Source organism: Corythoichthys intestinalis, chromosome 4 (genome assembly GCF_030265065.1).
Source record: "Corythoichthys intestinalis isolate RoL2023-P3 chromosome 4, ASM3026506v1, whole genome shotgun sequence".
Classification (NCBI taxonomy): domain Eukaryota; kingdom Metazoa; phylum Chordata; class Actinopteri; order Syngnathiformes; family Syngnathidae; genus Corythoichthys; species Corythoichthys intestinalis.
The window spans coordinates 39,511,044-39,538,618 of NC_080398.1; the positions used below are offsets into that span (position 1 = coordinate 39,511,044).

At 42.6% G+C, this 27,575-nt stretch overlaps 1 protein-coding gene across 5 annotated transcripts; it reads right to left on the minus strand.

Moving 5' to 3' along the window:
* Positions 1–3,259: 3,259 nt before the first annotated feature.
* LOC130915234 (enhancer of mRNA-decapping protein 4-like) lies at positions 3,260–27,535 on the minus strand. Of its 5 annotated transcripts, none has more exons than XM_057835117.1 (7): positions 27,264–27,534; positions 18,697–18,772; positions 12,126–12,228; positions 10,722–10,878; positions 8,440–8,596; positions 3,860–4,023; positions 3,260–3,516 (listed from the first exon to the last, which is right to left on the minus strand). In XM_057835117.1, exons 1-7 carry the CDS (start codon positions 27,266–27,268, stop codon positions 3,330–3,332), a joined length of 849 nt encoding a protein of 282 aa, XP_057691100.1. In that variant the 5' UTR covers positions 27,269–27,534; the 3' UTR covers positions 3,260–3,329. The 5 variants fall into 5 exon arrangements, with proteins under 5 accessions (XP_057691100.1, XP_057691099.1, XP_057691101.1 ...); XM_057835116.1 differs by lacking the exon at positions 27,264–27,534 and adding an exon at positions 26,714–27,207; XM_057835118.1 differs by lacking the exon at positions 27,264–27,534 and adding an exon at positions 25,941–26,168.
* Between the last annotated feature and the right edge of the window lie 40 nt (positions 27,536–27,575).

The window sequence follows — 27,575 nt, forward strand, 5'->3', positions numbered from 1 at the left end:
AAGCACTGCATTTCACATCCTTCGCTCTTTTCGCCATGCTGCACTTTTTGCGCCCAACGTAGCTTAGCTATAGCCACTTGCAGCTTAGCTGTAGCGCCACGCAGCTTCACAAAGTAAGCCCCGCCGAAAACAAACGCCTTACTCACAATGTCACCCTCCTAGCTTGTCCTTAGAATAGCCCCAGTTTGCAGGTATTGTCAGTACTGGTTTGATTTTCTTTGTTGACGGGGTACATTATATAGCCTCGGAGCACCTCAAAAACACGCCTCGCTGGCCGCTATCTTGGCTCCTCCCTCGTGGGCATATTAATTAGCTATAGAGTCTACCCACGCACCACGTGTTCGCTGTAGGGTTCCGCCCACTTGTCCGTCAAAACATCGTGTTAACCTATTACGGCTACGTACATTTCTCCTATTTACGGCGTGTTTTTCTGCTCCTTAACATCATAGTCAAAATGGTGAAGGCGTGTGTGGCTGTTGGTTGCACTAACAGAGAAGATGGAAGGAGAGACTTGAAATTTTACCGTATTCCGAGGGATCCAAATAGAAGAGCGAAATGGACGGCTGCGATTCGACGTGAAAATTGGACACCAAAAAATCACCACAGACTCTGTAGTAGTCATTTTATATCCGGTAAGATGCATTTAATATATATTTAGAGGGTTTTGGCCTGACAACCACAATTAAGATCATTGCTAGGCTAATCGCCGACATCATACGACGTAGTACGACATAGTTTCAAATTCAAGATGTTTGTGACTTCCCTATCTTCCACCATTGTTATTTTTTGAATAATATTTAGCTGGTACCAAGTAAAAGAAACTGTCCTCGTCTACGGGGCTGACAATTAACCACAATTAAGATCATTGCTAGGCTAATCGCCGACAACATACACGTATGTATGTAGTGAGTGCTATACTGCTAAACCATATAAACATCAAAAGCCTCAACTCCATTGACAAACGACATGAAATACATTAGACTTGACAGTGGACGTTAGCAATAACAAAAGAATTCGAATTGAAAATTTCGTAACTCACCTTTCCAAGCACAAGATAGATTCCTGCCAAACGAGGACCTGTTTCACCCAACCAGCAACGAAGTATTTATAAGCGTCCAAGCTCTTGAAGTTTTTCGTGAGAATAGGCTGATTTTGTGTGGACAAGATCATTTTAAATATCAGCGTAGCAGATGTCAGGCAGACAGGGCGAAGACAGTGGGTCGAAAAACATTGATTTGGGCATCAAATATGGATCTGGCGACTGTATAGAACGAAGCTTTTCCTCATAACGCCTTTTATGCAACAGATCCAGTGAGTTTGCGGCATCAGAAAGCACCGGGTCTTCCATGAAATGCATTTTAAATTGCGCCATCAATTGAAAACAATGCTAATACAGAGTCGTTTTGACGGACAAGTGGGCGGAACCCTACAGCGAACACGTGGTGCGTGGGTAGACTCTATTCTCTCTCTTAATGCATGACGTCGTTGGCTTGACTCTGAAAAATGTCAAGGCAACGGAGTGTCCGAAGTTTCTTCAAAAAGCCCCAAAACGACGATGGTGTTTGTTGATAAAAGAGGTGAAAAAACAGGGACTGCACAAGCGGGCACGCAATTCAAGTCCATGCGCACCAGGAGCAAGACTGCGTTCAGGCCACAGCAGGTGAACTATTCATTTCATTGTTCCATACCTACCTGGGCCACAGTCAGCTGTTTTTGTCACTGCGGAGAAAAAGTTACATATTCATCTGCTTGATGTGTGATGGCACGGTGTGGATCCTCTGTTAAGCTTGTTCGGACAGAATATTGATTTGAATGAAAACTAAATATTAATTTGAATAAAAACTAAATACAAGTGATGGGACGAAATGGGCCGAGGTTCCGAAGCTTGTGTCGAGTAATGGGAGGGGTGTTTCCACGAAGCTTGCAGCGAGGCGCGCGTCATTTCGGCTGAACCCGGAAATGATGTCGTGAGAAGCCTCACTGGCCGGCTGAATCTGATGAACGCTTCGGAAGTGATCCGACGTTCGGCGCGTATTGCAAACACAGTAGGCTACAGACTACGGTATAAATTGGTTGCAACACGCAATGGCGATCGCCTGTTATCTCACATTTTGTGCATTTCGGGCTCCTGTACTTGTTGCATGATCTGTGCGCAACAGTGCAACCAGTGCAATCTTTTTTCGAGCCTTGTCCTTTGCTTGCGATGGAAACTGCGCAAAAAAGCGACCCTCCCCTGTATGGGAACATTTTCATTTGATTGCTTTCAATACGGTAAGGGAGAAGAACTACATTAATATAAATGTGAGTGTGTGTACCTATCTGAACCAAACATCAACAGAATGAACAATCCATTAGTGTACTGGGAGGCACAAAAGAATACCTACCCAAATTTATATCAACTGGCACTCACATTTATCTGCACCAGCTTCATCTGTGCCTTGTGAAAGAATATTTTCTAAAGCTGGTGAAATATTGTCCATAAAAAGAAACCGTTTAAAGCCAGCCACTGTGGGAAAGCTATTATTTCTCAACAAAAAGGAATAACAAATGATCCTAAGCACTTGTTGTATTTTGTTCGCATACTAAATTACTAACATAAGCACATTCATATCTTTGTCATAATCAAATAACCATTGAATTCTTAACAATGTTGACCACTTGGGCTTGTAGACCAGGGGTCTCCAACCCAGTCCTCAAGGCCCACTGTGGGTCCTGGTTTTTGTTCCAGCTGATCCAGCAGAGACAGTTGAACCAATGAGGCTTTGCTAAAACAAGCCACACCTGACTGCAATCAACTGATTGCACTTGTAAAACACCAGATTGGGGAAAAAGTGTTGTCATCTTGTTTGGTAAGAATGAAATCCTGCACCCACAGTGGGCCTTAGTGGAATAGGTTGGGGACCCCTGTTGTAGACCACTTGATGGCGCCATAGAGTAAATGAAGCACAATGAAGCTTTGCTACATGTGCAAACCGATTGGCTGCAAAGCTTCATTGCTTCATGAGGCTTCATTTGACCATCACTACTAAATACTGTTGAAGCGGTATGCAATGTTAAGAGTCTTGTTAGCTCGAATTGCTGTGTCCAACCGCTGTAGCTCTCCTGCAACAGCCCCCCCCCCCAACACCAGGTATCAACCAGACTCCAAAGCCATCAGCAAAACCATCTAGTACCAGAGGTCGCATCAATGGTAAGAAATACTCATCATTGATTAGCAACAGCAATGTTATTAAAAAGAATTCAAAGACTTGTTGGTCTTTAAAACTGTTTTAATGACATAAAATGGACAAATGACTTGTATTTTTTGTTTTAAACATATTATATGGCTCTCAGCCAATTAACGCGTTCAGCTGACCAATGATCAGTGACAACATTAGATGATCGGCTTCTTCGGGTGCATTTTCCTTGAAGTCAGAGATGACGGTTCTAGACTCCTTCAGCTGCTCCGCTATGCGCTGCTTCTCTTCCTCGTCCAGAGCCATTTTGTCCAACACGTACACTAGGTAAAACAAAAATCTGCACAAATGGAGCCAGAGAAATATTTGAAAGATCAATCACGCCGTATACAACAGCATTCATTCTTGTAACGCTATAGTTCAATCTTCAATTAAATGGACCGAGGTCGCTATGGCCTTTGGTGGTTCGCCGGCCACGTGAAAAACGTTTCGTGTTTGTGTGTTCGTGTGTGTGTACCTTCTGAAAAAATGAGAAAATGTCTCGCACAATGATGTTATTAGGCTAGCCAAATTTCAAAATGACATCTTTGAAGTGCTATATTTGGATTCGTTTGAAAAGAAACACAACGAATACCTTCAGTCAAATTATCTGCAAGTGCTTTGGTATTGTGTCTTGGGCTTACTCCAGTTGGGGATCCTTGAGCTTTTTGATGTCCTTAGACAGGCGTTGGACGATGGCCACCATAAGTGATGGGGGCAATGGGTTGGGCTGCATATTCTCAAAATCCAGCTCGCTTGCCGCCCAGCACACAGCAGCGAGCAATCGGTGGTCAACGCTCGACAGGGCCTGGAGAGGAATTAGGAAAATTCAGGTATTCTCATCCAACCCGATCCTACCAGAAATTCGCTATTTTTAAAAATCTTTTTAGTAAAAACATGTTTTGTTTTGTTTTGTTTAAACGAAATATTAGACATCAATTAATGATTCTAAGACAAAAACGACAGACATTTTGAAGAATAAAGGAGGACAGAAACGACAGGGGAGCAACACAGGCTTAGTGAGGAGGAGGAGATGGGGGTGCTAAGATGCCGATCGATCGGGTCCTTTCACGTCATTTTCAAAGTATCGGAATCGGCAAAAAAATATCGGGCATGCCTTTTTATTTTTTTTTTAACGTTACAGACAAAATGTCTTACACTCATCCAGTCTTTAGTTTTGTCTTAAAGTAGGGCTATCACATTATTCACGTTAACGGCGGTAATTCATTTTCTGAAATTAATCACGTTAAAATATTTAACGCAAGTAATGCATGCGCTGCATGCCCACTCACGTGTTGTCGCGTTCCATCTATAATGGCGCCGTTTTACCTACCGTTTTACCTATATATAGAGCTAAAAGAAAGCGTAAAATGACCTGGCCTCCCCTCTGCCTCGGCTGCGGGAGTGGGTTGGGGGGTCGGGTCCCCGATCTTGCATCACCCCGTGGCAGTTCCTGGGCGTTCTCCTGCCTCCGCCTTCCCCTCTCTTCTCTGGCTGGGCATCCGCCCTGCGCTCCGTCGCGGGTCGCTGGCTGGGCGCCGCACCGGCAGGGGGCCCTGCCTTGCCTGGGGCTTGGTGGGCCGCTGGGGGTCCCGTGGCGTGCCGGTTGGGGGGCTGTGGCTCGTGGCCCGGGTGGGCGGGCGGGGGTGGGTGTAGGCGTGGGGTTGGTGATGCGTCCCCTCCTGCCATCCCTGAAGGCCGGTTGATGGGCGCGCGGGTGGCCCGGGGGACCACCCTGGGTCCCGGGGGGGGGGGGGACGATGGCTCCTTTGCTGGGCGGCGGGAGGAGGGATGGGATCCGCATGCCCCCCCCGCCCGCCCGCCCTCCCTCCCTCCCTCCCCGGGCTGGCTGGGTGGGGGCCGTGGCCCTGGGTTGGCGCCCGCGCGGTTTCTCCGCCCGTCTGCGTGGCTGTCGCGCGCCCGGTGGGGCTTGCGTGCTGCTGGATGTGGTAGGGCATGCTCGGGTTGGGGGTTCCGGTGCCGGGGATTGGCGATGCGGCGGCGTAGGGTTGGTCGCCAACGGGCTTACACTCATAAGAGATTTACACGATTACTGGGTCCTAGATCACAGAACTGATTTGTGTACACTCTACCCCTTTCAATCACTTAGCTTATAGTCTTATAGACACCCCCACCCCCATTCTCCTCTTTCACTGGCCAATAGGCCCCCACATGGTGTAAACCGGAAATACATCTCGCTGACGATAGCACCAGCATATTAGTAACTAGTTTAGATGTTCAGTGTATTTCTTGTTGTTGTTTGTGTATGTGTTTCTTTTCTTTCTTCTCTTGTATTTCTTTTCTTCTGACCCCCCAAAATCCCTTCCTGTTCGCTGCTTTGTCATAATAAAAAGGTATTTTGAATGATCACAATGGGAGTATGTCAGACTCTCAATGTGAAACATTAAAACTGTTCAGAATCTGCGCACTTAGACTTCCATTCTCTGTGTGAAACAGCTGAACAGGACAGGTTTAAAAAAAAAAAAAAAAAAAGAAAGCGTAAAATGAGTAGAGTGAATTTTGGCAGTCTTTGGAGCCTTTTTTTCATTGGTTACAGCCTTACAATCCCTCCCTCAACAATTAGAAAAGTCATGGGAAGCAATGTGGGGAAGAAAGGTAGTAGTTGATCTTTTTCTTAACACTCTCTGTTACTTCCCAACGCAGAGAAGATATATCAATTGGTGCCACGACGCACAGTCAAGGTTGCACTTCCCATCATGTATTTGGGCAGAACAGTTAAATGGCTACATTTACTGAAAGCTCAACAAATACACTAGATGGCAATATTTAGTCACAATATAAAAAGTCACATTTATCCTTTAAGAATTACAAGTCTTTCTATCCGTGGATCCCTCTCACAGCAAGAATGTTAATAATGTAAATGCCATCTTGAGGATTTATTGCCATAATAAACAAATACAGTACTTATGTACTGTATGTTGAATGTATATATTCGTCCGAGTTTTATTCATTTTTTTCTTAACGCATTGCCAAAATGTATATGATCGGGAAAAATTATCAGGAATGATTGGAATTGAATCGGGAGCACAAAAAAAAAAAAGCAATCGGATCGGGAAATATCGGGATCGGCAGATACTCAAACTAAAACGATCGGGATCGGATCAGGAGCAAAAAAAACATGATCGGAACAACCCTAGTGCTAAGCGTTGAATCACGAAGGGCCATAAATCTTGATGACTTTGTAGATGCGTTTGCCAAAAAACATAGCAACAGGCGAATAAAACTGTTCTGAAGCATACTGATAGCCTGGTCATCAAAATCAGAGAATACTGATCCCTTTTGGCAAGTTCTTTTTGTTTTGTTTTTTGTTCAGGCACTTCATGAATTATTTTTGCGTTACATTAAACAGCGATGTGAGTGTATGTTGCACATACGGTATAGCCTGCTAATCTGTTGGTCCCCCCGTTGGGAAGTACTTTTTATGTTTTGTTCATTCAGTAATAATTATTTTTGTGTTACATTAAGTGACAATAAGAGTATGTTGCACATACGGTATAGCCAGGTAATCGGTTGATCCCCGTTGGGAAGTACTTTTTATCATAGGCGGAGTTTGACTTTTTTGGGGGGGGGGGGGGGGGGGCACAGCATGTTGATGACCCCGAAACGCAGTGTCAGCAATAAAATGAACTTACAAGAATATTTATAATAATAAGTTGAAAATGAGCGTTTTTTGTTTCCCATCATTCTTGACGGGAATTCTAAATCAGGCTGGTTAGGCAATACTTTTCGCCAAGATCGTCATCCATTGAATTTGGTACGCCTGCCGGTATCGTGCCAATGTAGTTACCCCAGTCAAAAAATGTATCCCCTGGGCGGAGCCACATGGGAAGTAGATTTGTGTCTTTTATTATTCAATCAAAAAAATGTTTCAATGCAGAAATAAATTTGAAACTCAAAAAACTAAAAAAAAAAAAATGCATGTGAAAGCCATTTTTCTTTGATTCATTTTTTTTTTTTTTTTTTTTTTATAGAAGTCAAGTTTTTTGATAGAAGCAACTTTTTTGATTCAAGTAATGTTGATTTGTGTTTGGGCCACATTTTGGCTACGACATTTTTCACTCGGCTTCGACATTTCATTATTCAATCAAAAAATAAGTTGCTTCAAAACAAAAAAGATTTTCAAAAAGAAAAATCAATCAAAAAAAAAGAAAAATTTCAATCACAGAAAAAAGATTTTGAATGCGAAAAAATATTGGAGATTGAAAATTTTGCATTTGAACACTTGACTTTTCATTGAAAATGTTTTCTTTGATTGAAGCAATCCTTTTTGTGTTTGGGCCATATTATGATTAGAACATTTGTGTCTAAATCATTCAATCCCCAAAAAAGTTGCTACAATCAAAGTAAATATTTTCAATCAAAAACAAAATCTTTTTTTTTTCCCTCTTCTACAGTATATTATATATTTTTTATTTATTTATTTTTTTAATTATATGCAAAGCAAATAACCGTCTAAGGTGCTCGAAAAATAATTTCGACCCATGATGATAAAAAATCTTTTTTGTTCATTTCATTCATTTTTGTTGCAGTTTTATTGCTTTACAACTTAAGTCAATTACATGCAATGACACTTTTCGGCCACAAAAATCCGCTTATGCTTTCTATGTTTTGTTCATTCAGTAATAATTATTTTTGTGTCACATTAACATTGTGTGGGGAAATATCCAGTTAAGATATGATTGCCTCCGTACTTGCTTTCCCCCAGTAATTATTTAGTTGTTGTTAAATGTACACCTTACGCAACAAACAGATTTTGTTGTGGAACTCAAAATGTTGACTGGACAGTTACGGACTATGCACATTAAATCATGAGTAACATCAAATATTACACAAAGTACATCAGTAGCCATGTCCTTAAGTCTTTCTGATAGTTTTCCCCGGACCTTTTTACTGCAATAATATAATGAAAACCTGAAATAATGGCTTTTAGTTTTGGTGTGCCACCCCAAGATTTGAAGTGGCCCCATCTGGCCACCCCTATGAACAATTTCTGGAGGCGCCCCTGCCCTGAAGCCAAATATGCAATATGTGTTAAAACTTGACAGGGAACAGCGAAATATGTCAAATACATCAGCAGCAGGTGACTAAATATCTTGGCATACAAGTGCGCATTTTTGAACGTGTGACGACAGTGTCCCATATCACAAATAGGCCCCAAAACATTCCATTTTGTGGACGTAAGAGCAAATATGTTGTGCGTTACCGTCTCCAAAGCCTGCTTATATTCTCTCCGCTGAAAGAGCTGAAGGAGTTCCTCTTTCTTTCCCAAGTAGGCCTGATGTGCCTCCTGCTTCTTCTGCTCAACTTGGAGAAGACCTTCAACAACAGACTTTATGTACTGTCGAATATCCTGCAGAAAACTGAAGAGGAAGAGAACGGTTTATCTAGATCAGGGGTCCCCAACCTTTTTTGCACCACGGACCGGTGTTATTTGGGTCTTTTGTTCACGGACCGGCGTTCTGACAAATTTTGCAACCCATCAAAAATGGCAACGATGCAGTTCTGCGCAGGTGCGTCACGTTAAACATGGCCGCCAATGCAGCCATTCCAAACACTACAAACGTTCTTTAAAGTGTTTGTGACACGAAAAAGCATGTTTATTTCATAATACACGCGGTATTTTATGCTCCTGAATGATATGGACCGCTTGGATGTGTGTGGAAGCGATCGCTATATTTATTTAGTTTTTTGAATCCCGCGCCAGGAAAATGAGCGACTTCCGGCTTCGGTCTCGCATTGAGGAGGAGGGCGCTGTGACGTGTACGGTAGAAGACGTCCTCTTCACGCTACAGTGTACTGTTGTGTATGAGGACGAAGGATTCAGCTGATTTTGCGGATTAATACTTTTATTTTTTGCATCACGCCAGCCAAACGGCTGCAGAAAAATCATTCTGTATGCGGTAGAGGCGTATGCGCCTTTTTGGAGTTTCAAAAGGTTCCCATTCACTGTGGATATTTACTGTGGGACCATTGGACTTACAAGGAAGTGAGTAAACATCTTGTTTTGTATTATGTCAAATACGAATACAGTGATTACAAAGTAAACACTATAAAATTCCTTTAAATAAAGGACTACTTACGTTTGATCATTGATAGGCATGTAAAAAGCTATCCTCACGCACATTAGCAGTTAGCTGTTAGCACGTTAGCTGCACAACAACTGCAGCCACCCTCCTCCGGGGAACGAACTGTAAATTGCTCTCCGCCGGGCGGTTTGCCGATCCGCAAAGAAACTCGACAACCGGGTCGTCATGTCAAATAATCCAGGCTAGTTATGTGTGATTTTCCACTTCGAAGACTTTGAAACATCCCTCGGTTCGGGTTAGCATGTCGGCTAGCTGTCACTCCTTCTGGGCTGTTTACATTCTCCGAAGCCGGGGAAGGGAAATGACATATGTCCGATTTAGGTGTCATAAAATATCGTTCGGGAGGTGTGACAGTAAAGGTAAAGTCGACTGTTTTGACCATTATGGAGTAATTTTGCCATGTCGTCTTGAATAAATGGATTTTTATTATTTTATATTCCATTTAGCACAAGTTATTTGTCATGACCATGCCATTTATTTAGCAATTGGGGAAAGTACTTGGGTAAAAAGAATATCCTGTAAAAATATTGAAATAAAGAGACAGAAACAATGACATTTTGCCGCTCTCTTCGTCGCGTTTTCCTCATTGTGAATAGTTCCCCCTCAACGGGCTGACTGGTCCTTCTCAGGCCATTTATATAGCTATTGGGGAAAAATACTTGGATAAAAAGAATATCCTGTAAAAATATTGGGAGTAGAGAGACTGAAACAATGACATTTTGCAGCTCTCTTCGTCTCGTTTTCCTCGTTCTGAACAATTCTCCCTCAATGGGCTGAATAGTAAAACCGATGAGCCTAGTCTACCGCTGACGTCATCCACCTGTTGGGGACGCTAAAGCCCTATAATTGTAGGCGTGGCTAACCGGCAGATTAAAAGACTAATTTCTCGTCATCTGCGCTTTGCTAAATTGTTGTATATGGTCGAATCGTCTCAAAATATGATTCTAATTCACATAATAATGCCATTTAAGACTTTTTTTCTGGTGTCGTATGCTCTTTAAAGAAAGGAATATTAACTTAGGTTTGATCATGGAAGGACATGTAGAAAAGTTCTCCTCAGATACATCCTGCCATGTAAGCTGCACACAACTTCACCTTGTCGTTAAGCATGAATTAAGAAGCCCGCTTCACAAAGATGCGATGTTGGAAATTGTAGCAAGGTTTTCAGTGCTCTTGTAGCGATATTCCGGAATGACTTTAATCCAGAACCTCGATAGATTTGATTTGGTTTCCGTGAATAACGAATTGTCCTAATCACCAAACTGAAATTCCCCTGCCACCATCGCCTGTACAATTTGGTGATATCTTTCCAATATTGTCATTAGAATGTTTGCATGCCAGACAAACATGACTTAACATTGCTCAATGTGGATATTCAGCACTTTACAGGTCGTAGTACCCATCTGTGTGAAGCAAAATGGCCGACACCGAAGAGGCGAGTCTATCCTTTTTTTGGAAGTGGATCAGACGTCTGACTTCAGCCTCGATCTTAGGCCTGATGCCACTCTCCAGCTGACACATGGGTCCAAAAAATGGTTGGCTGTCATCTTGTTTGCCTGAAAAGAAAGTGACAACAACGCCAATGTATTCATCATATGATCGAATACAAGAAAATAGAAAATATAATAGAAACGCCCATTTTGCAAGAAAGTCCGTCTTTTTCAAGCTATTTGAGTTGGTTCTGCCTGCCTCTGCAAAAGTGGAACCTCGCTAATACTTGGCCCACTGGTCCCAATTTGTACATACAACTTTACTCCACAGATGTATTTACAGTATATACTGCGTATTCATATGTTATTATAAACGTAAAATACACACAGACATGTATTTCCGAGGGGGAAAAGTAACAGAAAGCAGAAAGGTTTATAGTCAGGGGTGCACATAATTTTTTTGCCCAGGTTCTCAGAGGAAGACCTGGAGATGTGACTTGGTCCTCATTGAGCTTGAGAGCCGACCCGCCTGATGCGATAAATTTATGACAAGCTTTACTTAGAGCCAATTAACTTTAATTCATTAATGCTTGATTAACATCAACTGGCACAACAAAATTGCCATTACTTTGAAGTGAAATGTAAAGAAATAAGAAGCACCAATTCAAAATAAAGGGCATTATGCGGCTCCCACATTAACTCCAAGCCTTTTTAAAAGTGGGATATCCTCCTCATAAGACCTCATTGAACGTGTATGTTTAGCTTTGTAAAATGCAAGCAAAAACACGTTTGTCAGTGCATGTCGCTGTTCATTACCTTTATTCCGCCACCTGTCCATAGGGCGAGTGGGGTCCTGTTTGACATCGATAGTTTGCTTAATTGCCACATGCTCTCTGTTTTTTTCGTGCTTTTCAAAGTTTGGATGGCTGAAATTCTTTGACCCTACATAAAATGCGCTGCTCTTATCGGCGACATTGGGATTCTCACGGCACATTTTGTACCGCACTTCCGTGCGAGCATCATTTGCTTCTAGTCATGGTACCTCCTGTAGCCACTTTTCAGCAAAAGTCCTTTTTTTTCCTCGGTAGCTCCGGTGACGTCTCTGTCGTCTGTCTGTCTTTTGACGGGGGTGGGGGAACACGGAAGTAATTAGTCAGTGTGGCCTGCCTCTTCGACATTTTGAGAAGTTATTTTCTCGTGTCCGCCGCAAATACAGTGGTCAGCCATCGGTACGCAAAAGCGTATGTAAGCCGTTGAGGGCCAGCGCATTTGTCTACGTCCAGTACGCATGCGGACCACTTATGTGCACCCCTGTTTATAGTCTACACACAGCTTACAGGAAATTGACATTTCCGGACAATTACAGGACTTACCGCGCTTGAACATGTCCTCAATTCTCTTGTCCATCTCCTTAGCAGCAAGTAGGACAATGCTTTGGAAACTATCTGTGCAAGCAGCCTCGATCGGACCAGGTTCCTAGCGGCAGAGAAAGCACCGGCCTCATATCAGGCCTAAATATAACCGTATTCTTGGTAGAAATACCTTACACAGACGGTGATTTGAATGAGTTCTCTGGTGAAATAGTACAGTGGTACCTCTACATACAAAGTTAATTTGTTCCAGGACCTTGTTTGTAAGTTGAAATGGTCGTACGTTGAGCAGGATTTCCCCATAAGAATACATGATTAATTCCATTCATTCGTTCCACAGCCCCAAAACCTACACAAAATTCTCAATAGATAATGTTACCATTGCAAATATCAATTGCAAAGAGCAAAACAAATTCTGAATTACAAATCAGAATAATAATAGCAATAATAACTAGAAACTGCAATTTCTGGAGAAATTACTCTGGGTCTTTGCTGTGTGGAGATATAGATCTTAGCCCCGCCCAGGATGGTTTGGGGATAGTTCGGGGACAATATCGGGTCACTTCTTGTTGATTTGGGGACATTTGTGGGGCGTGCCCTGGTCATACAGGTCATTTGGGGACAATTAAGGGGCGTGGTCTGGTCATACAGGTCATTTGGGGGGGTGGCCTGGTCAAATCAGGTCATTTAGAGACATTTGGGGGGCGTGGCCTGCTCATATCAGGTCTTTGGGGGACACATCCTATTAATATCTGGTCATTTCCTGTTGATTTGGGGACTTTTTTTTATTTTTGCCATTGAAAATGAATGGGAAAATTTTTTGGACGATCATGGCCTTCAATGGCATCAACTTGCATAGGCGTCAATGATATCCAAGTACACTTGCATCAATAGAATTGACATACATGGCCATCAATGGCATCAAATTAATGTAAATTCCATTGGAAGTAAATGGGAAGGTTTTTGGCAAACCTCCGGGGAACAGCAATTTTTCCCCCAAATTCTGTATACAACTTTTATGCCCTACATCGTTCCGGAATTTTTGATGCCCAAATTATGTGAAAAGTTGTAGGACTAGGTACATGTTCAAAATTTGTTCGTTTTTTTCAAAAAAATCAGTGAAAAATCAGCGGTTAAGGGCAAACGGAAAAATTTTCAGGGTCATTCGAAAAATGCCGGTCGTTTCGATGTTCGAACAGTGGCGATCGGTCAAACGGTTCGGGCTGTGCGGCGCGCCGAAGAAATCCCATTCAAAAAAACAAACAAAACAGAAGAACGGTACCTAGGTCTTTTTTCAAAGACCCAGATAATAATACAGTGATACCTCAGCTCACGAACGCTTAAGCTCACGAACTTTTCGCCTCAAGATCATTAAATTCGCGAGCATATAGTCTCTGCTGACGAACGAGTTTTTGGCGGACGAACCAAACCAGGCGGTCGAACAGCGCCACGAGAAGCTGACGCACGCTCACGGCGTCCCAGTTCGTCCCATCCCTTTCGTTGAGTGCGGACGTGGTTTGTGTTTGATAGACATTTTGGACCATATTGAGTGTACTTTTGCTATTATGGGACCGAAAAAGAGTTACCTACAGTCATTATGGAAGGTGACTCGTGTTACCAATTCGCCCTCGACTGGTAATTGGCGGTGCTTTCAGCTTCCCGCCGTAGTGAGAAGTGGACCGGCGAGTCACGTTGGCTCGTTGTCGTCGCTTGCCTTCGGTTCGCCCGATTTCCTCTCCAGAAAGGTGGCGGCCGGCGTGCATACAAACACCCAGAGGCGTCGGATGGCTTTTTGTGGGCACTTTCATTAACAACCAAAAGCATGTGTGGGACACAGCACTGGAGTCTATGCTAACTGCGCACTTTGCCGGTAACACTCTCCTTCCAAACAGTAACTCCCTCCCTCCTTCCTCCTCCCACTCCATTCCATCAAGCCATCAACTACCATCACAAAGGTAAATAAAACGACTTTATTCTACAGTACAGTTGATTTCTTTAATTATAATACAATAGCACATTAATTATACATAAAATAAGGTATATTTTTGTGTAGTTTTAAGGCTTATTTAGTAGAAAATTATGTATTATGGGGACCTGGGAACGGATTATTCTCATTTTAATGGTTTCTTATGGGAAATAAATGTTCGGAAGACGAACTTTTCGCCTTACACACACTTTCTGGGAACCAATTATGTTCGTGGGCTGAGGTATCACTGTACCTGTAATCATGTAACGAATCAGGTTCTAATGTAGCGGACTTTTTTTGCTGTACTTGAACACACCGCACCGCGTGGCTGACTATAGTTTCACTTTTGTTCACTTGCTGCTGCGGGGGGCACCAGGCGTGTTGTGTTGCAAAAGCCGATGGAATAAACCACTAGAAACCTGACAAAACTGGCGATGTTACCACAATAAAAATTGCCACCTTAACTTATAAAGACTGACAAACGGAGGAGGATCGTCATAGACCGTCTACAGCTGTATTGTCGAGCGAGCTATATTACGGATGTGCACCCAACGCTCATATTTCTCTATCATAGCTATCTTCATGACAGTGGTAACCAGTGTTGTCAGTAATCTGATTACAAACAAACATACAGTGCTGCTCAAAAGTTTGTGAACCCCCTCAACATTTTGGAATTTTCTATTATTTCAACCTGATTTCCTAATTTAATCAGAACTGTTATTTTTTATATGAAATAACAGGTATAGCTTAATCAATTCAGTAGTTTTTTTTTGTTTTTTTCCAAAATTGTCCAAAATTGAACTGTTTGGTCACAACCAAAACCGCCATGTCTGGCGAAAAGTCAACACTGCATACCACCAAAAGAACCTTCTCCCAACAGTGAAGCATGGAGGTGGGAATGTCAAGATCTGGGCTTGCTTTTCATCCTCAGGACCTGGACAACTCCACATAGTCCAGGGAATCATGAATTCTGAGGGATATTGTCAAATCCTAGAACATAACCTGACGCCATCTGTTTTGAAGTTAAAGCTTGGCAGAAGGTGGATCATGCAACATGATAATGATCCAAAGCATTCCAGCAATACAACCAAGGAATGGCTGAAAAAGAAGAAGATTTGTGTTCTGGACTGGCCCAGTCAAAGTCCTGACCTAAATCCCATTGAAATGCTGTGGCGGGACCTGAAGCGAGCAGTTCATGCCAGACGCCCATCAAACCTCTCTCAACTGACTGCGTTCTGCAAGGAAGAATGGGCAAAAATCCCCCAAAGTAGATGTGAGAGGCTGATTAGTCACTACAGAAACCGTTTGGTTGAGGTAATCTCTGCAAAAGGAGGCGCAATATCCTATTAACTGAAGGGGTTCACATACTTTTGCACACATGATATCTGAGTTTTTCTTAAATCAACCACTTTTGTTAAATAAAGAATGACAATATAACTATTTCTTTTGTTTCAGTCCATTATTTGGAATGTCAGTATTGTGGATTTGGGTATAACTTAACATTTAATAAGGTTATTTTAGTTTTTTTTACAAAAAATCTGACCATCGCTGTGGGGTTCACAAACTTTCGAGCAGCACTGTACATGTCGTTGTGTCTATTTATCTATCAATCGCATAGGTAAGCTTACCCCCCCCCCCACACACACACACACACACACCACCACCACCAAGTATCAACCAGACTCCAAAGCCATCAGCAAAACCATCAAGCATCAGAAGTCGCATTAACGGTAAGCAGTGTTGTCAGTAACGCGTTACTAAGTAACTAAGTAACGTGTTACTGTAATCTGATTACTTTCTTTCAGTAACGAGCAATCTAACGTGTTCATTTTTCCAAGCCAGTAATCCGAGTAAAGTTAGTTTTCTTAGTGCCTGTGCGTTACTATATTGTTTTTGCCTCATAATGTATGTAGAATGAAGAATAATGTAGTCATGTACAAAGATCATTTGAATAGAAAATATTGCTCTTGAGTTTGGGAGTGACATCACCTCTCACGTTTTCTCATCGGGGAAAAAAAATGGGTCACGTGTATTACCATGCTGTTTGAGCGCTGTCTGCCACGGCGGTTAACAACATAGCCTCGCTGGCTCCTCAGAATGCTAACAGTGAAAGGCAAATGGCTGCCTTTGCTCACTGGAAATACAGCCATTACTTCACATTTCTGTCAAGTAAAGATGACAAAAATATCTCCGTGCGTTGCAAACTTTGCGCTGGCTGAAAAAGACGGTCTTCCGCTAAAAACTCGACATCCAATTCAACAAGGAAGCGCTTGGAATTACAGCACAACGCAACAAAACTCCAAGCAAAGCTGTGACGGAGTAGCCCCGTCAGATCCCGGGGGAAACACTGCGTCCTCAATATAACGCATGAGACACGGCCAACCTGGCGTTTTCAATATTATTCATTTGACACTCACGTGCGCGCGTACTCACACCATACCTGTTAACTTGTTAGGCATCGCGGGGGTCTAGGGTGCACACTAGGCTGCCGCTACAACATCCTTACGCCATACTCTTAACAAACATTTCCACATGTAGTCATCCTCCATTCATAGTATGGGGTTATATTGCTGACACTATTCTGAGCAAGCAATAATGGAAATTGAGCAAAAATAACCTAGGCCCATGCATTCACGTGCTGAACTGTCAAAACCGAGCGCGCCTTTACTTCCTGGTTTTATGACGTCGCGACCGGGACGTCAGCATGTGACGTCACCGTACGGCTTGAGTTTTGGCCAACGTAAATTTATTTTTCTTTCTGAAATGTTTTTTCGGTATAGTAGTACCAGTATTTTGTTTATTGTATTTTTCTTTCATTTATAGTGAAGCTAATATTAAACAAAACTAAAACTAAACTTTTTGAGTTAATTGGATGAAGGGGGAGGGGCCAGGAGAAATATAAGGACAGACCTACCTTTCCTACCTCAGTCATTTGGAGTCACGCAGTGGTGCAGATCAGGTAACAGACCTTTTAATTTTATTTGTCATGCAATTAATGTTTTTGTAAGTATGGTGAATTTTGGTTAAACTTTTGTAAATAATCACTTTTGCACTTTGTCACAGAACACTGCTTGTTTAGTTGTTGGGAACGTCGTTAATAAAAACACTTAAAAACCATCATTCTGCTTTGGTTGCCATTTTTGGGAGCAAGAGCCCCGCCACAAAAGCCTACAGGTACCAAGACAGCCTGCACTTCTACAGTTTGGAACCAGCCTTTATGCACATTTTATTGTTAGTGTTTGTAACCCTAGGCGGAGTTTTACTGTTGTGGGGCTGGGGGCAAAGCATGTTGATGACTGAAACAAAAGTCAAATGTTTGGACACACCTCATCATTTTTGCATTTTATACTACTATTGTAAATCCTCTCTGAATACATCAAAACTATGAACGAACTTGTGGAATGGCAAAAAAGTGAAATAACTGAAAACAGGTTTTATATTCTACATTCTTTGAAGTATCCACCTTTGAGGTGTTGCCCAACTTTTGGCCAATACTGTATATGTATGTATATATATATTTCAAGCTCAGTTGTTGTTGGTTGCGTTTGAAAGCTTAGGTTTACAGAAATTCTAAACATCCATCTTTCCTCAACAGGTGCAGTTTTGGGCCTAGCAAAGCAAAAGCCGGTCTCTTTGGTGCTAGTCACATGATCTGCTCGATAAATGATTTGGACCCATTATGAAATACGTTGTGGGATTCTTGTTCATTCATTTTTGTTGTTTGTTTTATTGCTTTACAACTTTTACAGACAATATTTTAACAGCTAGGTCTTTATTTTAAAGGGAGAAGTTCAGAATTTTTGACATTAGGCTTTATCTTGGAGTTAGCGGGGGGTTTTGGTCATTGGAGTTGATTGAACAAATTCTGTGCAGTTTGTCATTTATTTGTTAATTTCAGGGCTCCGGAGTGGCTAAGCTATCGCGAGTCAATGGTGTTTGAAATCAACTCCATCGACTAATTAAAGCCCCGCTAACTCCAAGATGAAGCCTTATGAGAAAAATTCAATTACATGCGATGCCATTTTGTTATTTTTATGTTGAGGCAGCAAAAGGAGAAAAATTGGTAAAAAGTAAATGAGAAGTTACTTCTAAAGTAACTTAGTTACTTTGATAATAAAGTCATCAGTAAAGTAGCTAGATTACTTTTTTTTTAGGTGTAATCAGTAATGAAATTGCTTTTATAAGTAATCTGTGACAACACTGGTGGTAACGGTTCACATCACCTTTTTCCCTTTCTTTTCACCACCTGCCCTAACATTGTTGGAACCGTGCATCCTTATTGCGGGAAAACAAAGAAACTGCAGTGCTGTCATAGATCGTCGTCGGATGTAGAAACAATTGACGAGTCAAATTTGTCGTCGGCAATTGGTGAGATGTGGGATTTCTCTTCAGAAAGTTTACTAGATACAATATACGCAAACTGTGGTACACTGCCATGCATTCTCTCCCCATTTCTGAAGGATAAGTTTTTTGTTCCCAATGCCCGGTCAACACATGTTCTATTTGGGCTATTATGGAGCTCAACATAGCTCAGATTTGTCCTGGTAGCTCAGTTAACTCTTCCCGCTGGCATCGGGGAAGCAACACTTGCTCCGAATCTGTACTCACCTGCGAAGGTCCGGAGTCGCGTTGACCGTGACGCTCCCCGATAGTGGGTACAGGCGGTTTCGGGCTCGGCGCCATTCTGTCGGGGAGCGCGGGCGGTGATTTGGACCCAAATGCAGGGAAAGGGAAGTGAGGCAGACAGGCAGTGCAAAATTATTTCATGAAGGCCAACAAAAAAACAAAGTACAAACCAATACTGTATAAAGATCCAAAAAACACAGAAGCAAACAAAACTCATGTTACTAACAAAAGGCTGGCAATCAAAAACCTAACGAGAGGAATACGAGGGCTCGGAAGGAGAAAATGGACGAGAATAGCTGCTGACGTGCACATGGACTTTGTCGCGACGAAGACTCGGCAAAACCGGGGAGTTTATAGACACGCAGACAAGGGGTAACGAGACGACGGGGATCAGGTGGGTGACACGGGAGGGTGAAATCAATGGGCAAACACAACAGACCAGCAGAGGTAGCAGTTTTCCCACCACGGTGACCCCTTCGCTAAGTGAATTTTCTTTTCCCAATAACTCAATCAAAGGTCTGAAAATGGATCACATCTTTTGCATTTCACAAACCTTGCTTGTATTGCAATGGGGATCATACAATTGAATCATGTGGCGTGTTTAAACATATAGCCAACAAGGAGAAAGTTGAATTCCTCAAAAGTCCGAGGCTTGTGCTGTGGATGTCTGTCGAAAGGTCCTATGAGTAAGGACTGCCGTAAGCGTATGACGCGTCCAAAGTGTCAAAGTTACCTGGGTATTTTACACATTGAACTGGATAAGAAAGCTCAGCCGGAGATGAAACTATTAATTGAGTACAACTCCTACCGAGTCATTTTGTAAGCAGCGCCTCGGTTTCTCAAGGACTGCACAAACCTACCAGGGCCGGCAGCAAAGAGTGCACACTTGCTGTCGTTCCTGTGCAGGTGAAGCTGTCAAGAGGAAGCCGTACTATACAAACGTATGCCTTCTCAGACCCTGGCGTCTCTGCTACCTTTGCACTCAAGCACTGATGAAAAAGCACAATGCAACTGGAAAGAAATTGGAAAAACTCAAAACCTTGGGTCTGGAAATGCCTGTTACCAGTTACGGGATTTTTGGACAAGAGGTTGCTGGTCTCAACAGCAGCCTATTCCTGGATCTGCCAGTTACTTACACCCAGAACAGCATCCCTGTAACTTAAGATAGGAACGTGAAATCAGGAAATGGCCATATCTGAACGATGTTGTAGCAACCAAAACCGACGCAGATGTGGAACCGCTGATCAGAGTCAATGCTCCAAAAGCACTTGAACCATGGCGAATCATAAAAAGCGAAGGCAACTGATCTTACGCAGTGCAGACTCTTCTTGGCCGGGTGGTTAATGGTCCACTCGGTAACAGAGCCACCAGCACGGACAGGCATGGCCGTCCGAACGTGAGTGCCAATCGAATCTCTACTCAAACTTTGGAAGAGATTTTGGTTCAGCAGTCCAACCGGGAATTTACAGAGTAGCCTTATGATGCAAAGAAGGAGGTGTCTGTGAAAAAGAAACATTTTTTTGACATTTGATCTGCTCCTGTAACATTAAAAGATGGACATCATCACATTAAACTGAAAATGCCTAACAATTGACAAGTGGCAGAGGAGCGAGCACCTCACCTCTTGAAACAAAAGTTTAGAAAGAACGAAGCATTCATCAAAGAATACAAGGAGTTCATGAATGATGTGATAGAGAAAGGATATGCTGAAGAAGTACCCAATGACCAGCTGGAGTGTGTTAAAGGGAAAGTGTGGTGGTACATACCACATCACAGTGTTTATCACCCAAGAAAGCACACAAGTCGTGTTGTGTTTGACTGTGCAGCAACGTTTGGTGGAACATCTTTGAACCAAGAGCTGCTGCAAGGGCCCAGCCTGACCAACACATTGCTTGCTGTTCTTCTGCGGTTTCGCCAGGGCCCCACCACACCGATGGCCGATCTAAAAAGCTATGTTTCACCAGGTGAAAGCCGCAAAAGAGGATGTCGACACTCCGCGCTTTCTCAGGCGGGTTAACGGGGACCTCAGCCAAAAGGTCACAGAGCACCTTGTTGACAGTTCACCTTTTTAGAGCTGTGTCCTCACCAAGTTGCGTCACATTCACCCTGCTCAAAACTGCAGATGATAATCAAACCAAGGAGCAAGCTGTCGACCGATACAGAGGTGTGTGCCTTGCAAGGGTGGATTCAAGCTGACCAAGCGGGTCGGCAGTAATCTGCGCAGCGTCCTCACCTCAATTCTTGAGGAAGAAAAGCCAAAAGGAGTAAAAACATTGGACTTGGACCGAGAACATCCGCCAATGGAGCAAACTCTTGGTGCTCAATGGAGACGGGGACCTCAGCCAAAAGGTCACAGAGCACCGTGTTGACAGTTAACCATTTGGAGCTGTGTCCTCACCAAGTTGCGGCACATTCACCCTGCTTAAAACTGCCGATGATAATCAAATCCACTAAACATTCGAGGTGATTGACGCCATCAGAAATCATTTTAATGTGGATGATCGCCCTCTAGGCTGTGAACACCAAGGAGCGAGCCGTTGACTGATACAGAGGTGTGTGTGCCTTGCAAGGGTGGATTCAAGCTGACCAAGCGGGTCAGCAGTAATCGGCGCAGCGTCCTCGCCTCAATTCCTGAGGAAGAAAAGCCAAAAGGAGTAAAAACATTGGACTTAGACAGAGAACATCCGCCAATGGAGCGAACTCTTGGAGCTCAATGGAGTATTGAACGGGGCACTTTTACAGTTAGCGTAGCAATCCGGCCACAGCAAACAACCAGTCGTGGCATACTTTCAATTGTCAACTCTGTGTAGGACCCGCTAAGATTCCTTGCACCCGTCATCCTAATTGGCAAGCGAATTTGGCAAACCTTGTGCAAGATCAAGCTGAACTGGGACGAGGAAGTCCCAGAGGCAATCGCCACCTGCAGCGACACTGGTTGGCTGAGCTGCAGAAGCTGGACAACTTTCCTGTTGATAGATGTTTCACACCGAGCGGATTTGGCGAGATAAAAAAATGCACAGCTACAGCATTTCTGCGACATTGGTGAAACTGGATACGGAACAGTATCTTAGCTTCGTCCGTCATACTAGAACAATGAGGTCCACTCGACTTTGAGAAAAGCTAGGATGGTTCCTCTACAACAGATTACAATACCGAGACTGGAACTTGCTGCTGCAGTTCTCGCAGTCAAGGTGGACAGGATACAGAGACCAGAGCTACCATTCATCTGCAAAGATTCAGTCTTCTGGACAGACAGTACAACTGTTCTGAGGTATATCACAATAGCTTTGCAAGATTTCAAACATTTGTGGCCCCACGCAGTTACCATCATTAAGGGACATGTCCAAGTCGTCACAGTGGACATCAGCTAAAGCATCAATCCCGCAGATGATGTTTCACGTGGCTAGGGAGCAGCTGGCCTGCTTCAATTCACAAAAGAAAGAAATAATGGCCAGGCTTCATCTCCCAGCCAGAAGCACAGTGGCCTAGTCTGACGCAGGAATTTGGGAAGATCGCTTGTGCCAAGAAATAGCCAGAGGGCAAAAGTCAGTTCGGGCACAGGTGGCTCATAGTGACAAAACACAACGGAAAGCGTGCAGAACAAGCTGTGGTGCGCTTTGAACAGATCTACAGCTTTGTTGTTGATGAGATAACGGTATTAAATAACCCTTGAGAGTCGAACAGCGCGTCCTCAGCGCACATCGTCTTTGAAGCGCCCTCATGTTTTAATTATGTCACCCACATGCCGTTGGTTGGTCTCGTTTTAAAGTGCGGAATTTGCTGTTTACTCTCGTTATTATTTGAAGTCAATCGACCAACTAAAACGTGAGATATTGTCATTTAAGTTTTATAGTGTTATTGTCCTCTCAAAAAAACATTAAAACGCTGCATGGATCATTTCTTTATGTCTATATTTCCATCATTTCTTGTCCTTTTTCAAAACGGAAGCTCCATGAAAAAAACACAAATCAAACGAACCCTTTCGAAGTTTTTTTTTTTTTTTTTTATAAATATAACTGCCGTGCGAGGTTCCACCGAACGAGAGGGAGGAGTGTTCTGAAGCAGCGAGGTGGCAAACGACGGCTGTTTGAATCGAGCGAGCGACTGTGTGACTTTGAGAATGAACGGAAAACTAAATTTAGGGCAAGCAATTGTGCTTTTTGATCAACTTGAGGAAGAGGATGGTCCAAATTCGTCATCATCGTCTTCGGAAGAGTCCTCGAGTGAAGATAGTGACGGATTTGAACACGTGGGTGACGCCATCGATGAGCAGAGGTACGCCAACTCTTTTTTTTTTTTTTTTTTTATGCTGAAAAAGTTTCTTTTGAAAGTTTCTTTTGATATTGCAAGACAAAGTTAATTTTCATGCAATATAAGTGTGTGTTTGTGTATATAATAATAAAATGTGCATATCAGATCAAAGTCGTACGTGCACTGTGTGTATACCAGGCAAGAATTTATAATTTGTGGTGTTCTTCTTTCTATATGAAGATTAGGGATGTAGCACATATTCAGCTATGGTATTCTTTCTATTGTCATACATATAGATTTCCATTATTATTTATTGCTGTATATATTTTTATTTTATACTTTATTATTTTCATAAATACTGACTTTTCATGTACAGTTATAGTGACAATGAAAGTAAAGTGAAATGAAAATGGAAGGGTGGAAAGAGGACCGACACCCCATGGAAGTGTGGGCTCTAATTCCAGGATGAAACTGCTTTTCGGAGTGGCATGCCTGAAAAGAAATTAACTTGTTTATTGTAAATATTTTTGAAAATACTTTTTTTTCCAATGTTATATATAGATATATTTTCCCACAATCAGTCTTCTCAATTTGTGTATATAAATGTGTGTTCAAGAAGCTTGATTGTGTGTACATAGTTTTCATCAGGTGATGGGCCGCAGTACCTAAACTCATAAAGAGATGGCCTCTAAACACTTTTTGTGTTAGATGGTATAAATGTTTTTCACTGTTCTTCACTGTTTGGTCTGCTGTATATAACCTGTTTTGACTAGAGCATGTATAAAGGCAAAAAACGCCTATGGCTATACCTGTTGTTTATGTTGAATTGTCAAATACTATTCTAAAATTTTTTGGTTGAATGTTCATCCTAACATGTTGAATATATATTACAAAGTTTCAAAACGGTTCGTTACGCATGTTTGGTTGTCAATTGGACATCAATATTAAAAATTTTGACAACGATTTTGGAATTCATGGTCTTTTGGGGCCCAAAATGATGATTTATAATTGGTCAGTGAAGGAAACAACAGTTTGGACATGAAGTTCAAGGTGTCACAAAAAAAGGGACCAAACCGGGCCATCGTAAACAATTCTTTCTTTGAAATATAAAGGCAACTTCAAAGGCATGCAAAATCAGACAAAATAGGCCCAGACCTTAAAGGAACAACAGTCAAAGTGCAGCTGAATTGAGACTTGACCCTGTGCTTTTTAACGGTGTGCTAGGGATAGGAGGAAGACTAAGCAGATCTGCATTGCCTGACGAGGTGAAGCATCCAGCAGTCCTACTCAAAAGTGGACATGTGTCTAAGCTCATATTCACCTACATCAATGCGTTGACCGGACACTTAGAGAGGAATCGCATGCTGTCCGGGCTTCGACTTCGCTATTGGATTCTGAAAGCCAACTCTTTGGCGAGAGCCATAATTCAGCAATGTCACGTTTGTCTTAGTCAGCGTGGTAAAATAGGGGAGCACTCATTGCTACTCTCGTGAGGCAGGGCGCTACTCATGCTGTAGCGACCAGCAGCAGGTGTGCAAGTGTGCGCGTTGTATGTCAGAATTGCTGACAAAGTTTTCCTGCTTTTTTGAAAATGGACTAGACCGACTGTTCATTAAAGCAGTAGTCATGGAGATATATTACGTGATCATCTTATGGATCTACCATGTCCAAGGCGGAAGTAGCCAGCAGCAACGTGAGCCGGTAAGGACATACTCTCGGGAATGTTTCATGAAATGGAACAGTCTGAGTTTGGGAAATATAAACTTCCATCCACTTGTAACCGGGGATATTTTAGAAGAGATCTCCACGCGCAGGTCTCCTGGAAGTGATTGCAAAAATGATCGCGAAAACTCTCGTAAGGAGAGGAAGCGAGGAAGGAGAGGTGGCGTTCGACTTGGGTCAAAGCGACAAAAAAATTCCCCGTATTCCTCTCCCTACAATAATACTCGCAAACGCGCGGTCGCTAAGGAATAAGATTGACGAGCTTCAAGCAAATTCAAACCATTGACAGGCATACAGGAATGCCTGTATTATGGCCTTCACGGAAACATGGCTGTCATCTAAAGACACGGACGTGGATATATCGATCAGCGGCTTTGGGGCGCATGTCAGGTTGGACAGAGATGCAGAAATCACAGGGAAATCTCAGGGTGGTGGTGTGGGTGTATACATAAACCAGAGATGGTGCAGCAACGTCACCGTCAGGGAATCGTTATGCACTCCGGACATCGAACTGCTCTCCATTTCTGGCTAGTAAGATAATAAGTTGTCCACAGGTCTACTTAACTGATATTTACGAGAGGCAGGTTAGGAGGACGGCAAATGACATACTTGACTGTGCAGATCACCCCCTTCATTGCTCATTTGAGGTTCTCCCTTCAGGCAGGAGATTCAGAGTCCCCTTGTTTTAAGTCCAATAGGACAAAGAACTCCTTTTTATCAAGTGCGCTTAGGCAGCTAAATTTGCACAATTCTTGCACTGATAGTAGAGCAGGGCGGTAAACCGAAAATTTACCGTGACCAAAATTCTTCACGATGACTGACGTAATGTTGACCATTTCAGTAAATTTGTTAATTTAATAAAACAAGAAAATATAGTCTTTTTATCCCGCTTTGACGCTGTGTTGTTTGGCTATGTTCATTCCCCTTTAAGAAAGCAGACAGTGTGCGTACGTATGGAGTCACGTGGTTTTCAGGAAGCCAATCAAACAGAAGCCCTGTAGGCTAACGCTAGCGGCTAACGCTACAAGTAAACGGGATGGAGTCGGGCTTGAGTTAGCTTCGCCAAACTTTCACCCGACATTAAGTAAACTCTTGGCGGGTTCCAGACGGGCTTTCACCCGCTGTCCTCCCTGGTTCTCACGATATCAGGAGAGGATGCTTTCAGCGCTTTCTTCTGGTAGCCAAGCCACAGGCTAACGCTAGCGGCTAACAACGGCTACAAATGAACATGAAAGTCGGACAGCGGCTCTAACCTTGTCGAAACGGCTGAAATTAATGAGTGGACTGGGCACGGACTTCATGTAGCAATCATCATGTCGAGTTATTTGGCATCTCTGTGTGAGTGGTAGTAAAGTATAATCCAACAGTGAAGCCTATATGCTTTATTCTGACATCATAAAACCTTAAATGTTTCATTGGCATCAGAGCAATACAGCTTTAATCTGGTTGTGTCCGTGTGGGGGGTGCATGTATTAGAAAATGTTTCGGGGGGGGGAAAAAACCTGAAACCTTGACGTAAACACTTGTGTTGAATAATTATTTCACAGCAGCCATTACCAATAAGTTGTCTGACATGTACTGTTAAAGCTGCAAGTCATTTGTGTTAGAATGACATGTTTGCACAGTCGTCATATTGATTTTTTTTTTTTATAATGTTGTACATTTTTCAAGTCATACAAGCTGTTATAAATGTCCACATTAGACTTCTTATTGTTTACAATATTTTTTTTAATACTTAATGTTTAGACTGCATGTGCAATTGTTAAATTGAAAGCTGGTTAAAGAAATTGAACGAGAAACGGTTCATTTGTATTCCATGCCTTGATTCAAATTTTCAAATTATATAACAGTCCGCTTGGGCAAATTTATCGTTATCGAGGTAAATCTGCTCAATTTATCGTGATACGTACTTAAGGCCATATCGCCCAGCCCTAACTGAGAGGCGAAGCTGTTCATAGCATTTAAATTGTGGTTTTCGTTATTTTATGTGTATGTGTTATCTGTTGTTGTGTATCTGTGTGCTCACCTGCTGTAAGATAAGTTTCCCCTCCTCAGGCGGACAATAAACTTAATTAACAAAAAAAAAAAAAAGCAGATAATGTCTGGCCTTCCCCTGGAATGCATCACTCCAGAACTGCCTCCTGTCACACATGTGGGGATGGACTACTTGGAGCCGATCAAAGTGAAAAGAGGACGCGGTGAATTGAAAAAGGCATCGGGTTCCTATTCACGTGCCTGAACTGCCGTGCCATCCACCTGCAGGTGGCCTATTCTCTGGACACCGATTCATGTATTCGTGGCCTTCGACAATTTATTTGCCGAAGAGGTCAAGTGAAGGAAATCGGCAGTAGAAAGATTGAGAAGGTTCCACTTCAAGAGGCTATATCATGGGCTTTAATCACACAACTTGATGGAGTTGCCGTGAGAACTGAACAACAACTGAACAACACAGATAAATATATGCACAAAGTCTAATCATTTTCACACAGAGACAGAAAACACAACATGTCCACGTAACTACAGCAACTAATAGAAACTAACTGATTTACTAAGTCAAATAACACAAACTAAATTACCTCATTGGTCGCTTTTACTCCAGAGGAAATGAGTTCAGCTTCAATTCGTCAATGCAAGCACTCTTTTTTCTTGTTGCCCTTAAGCAGAGGTATCGACGAGTTGTCTGCACGCTTAATAGCGACCACTGTCAACTTGCGGCTGTGAACTTTAGTTCCCACCCCATATCAAAGAAATGAAATGCTTCATAACATTACTACGGGTCTTTCCTGTGTGGAAATACAGATCTTAGCTGCGCCCAGATTGGTTGGCGCACATCATCAGGTCACTTCCGGTTCATTTAGAGACATTTGGGGTACACGTCCAGGTCATAA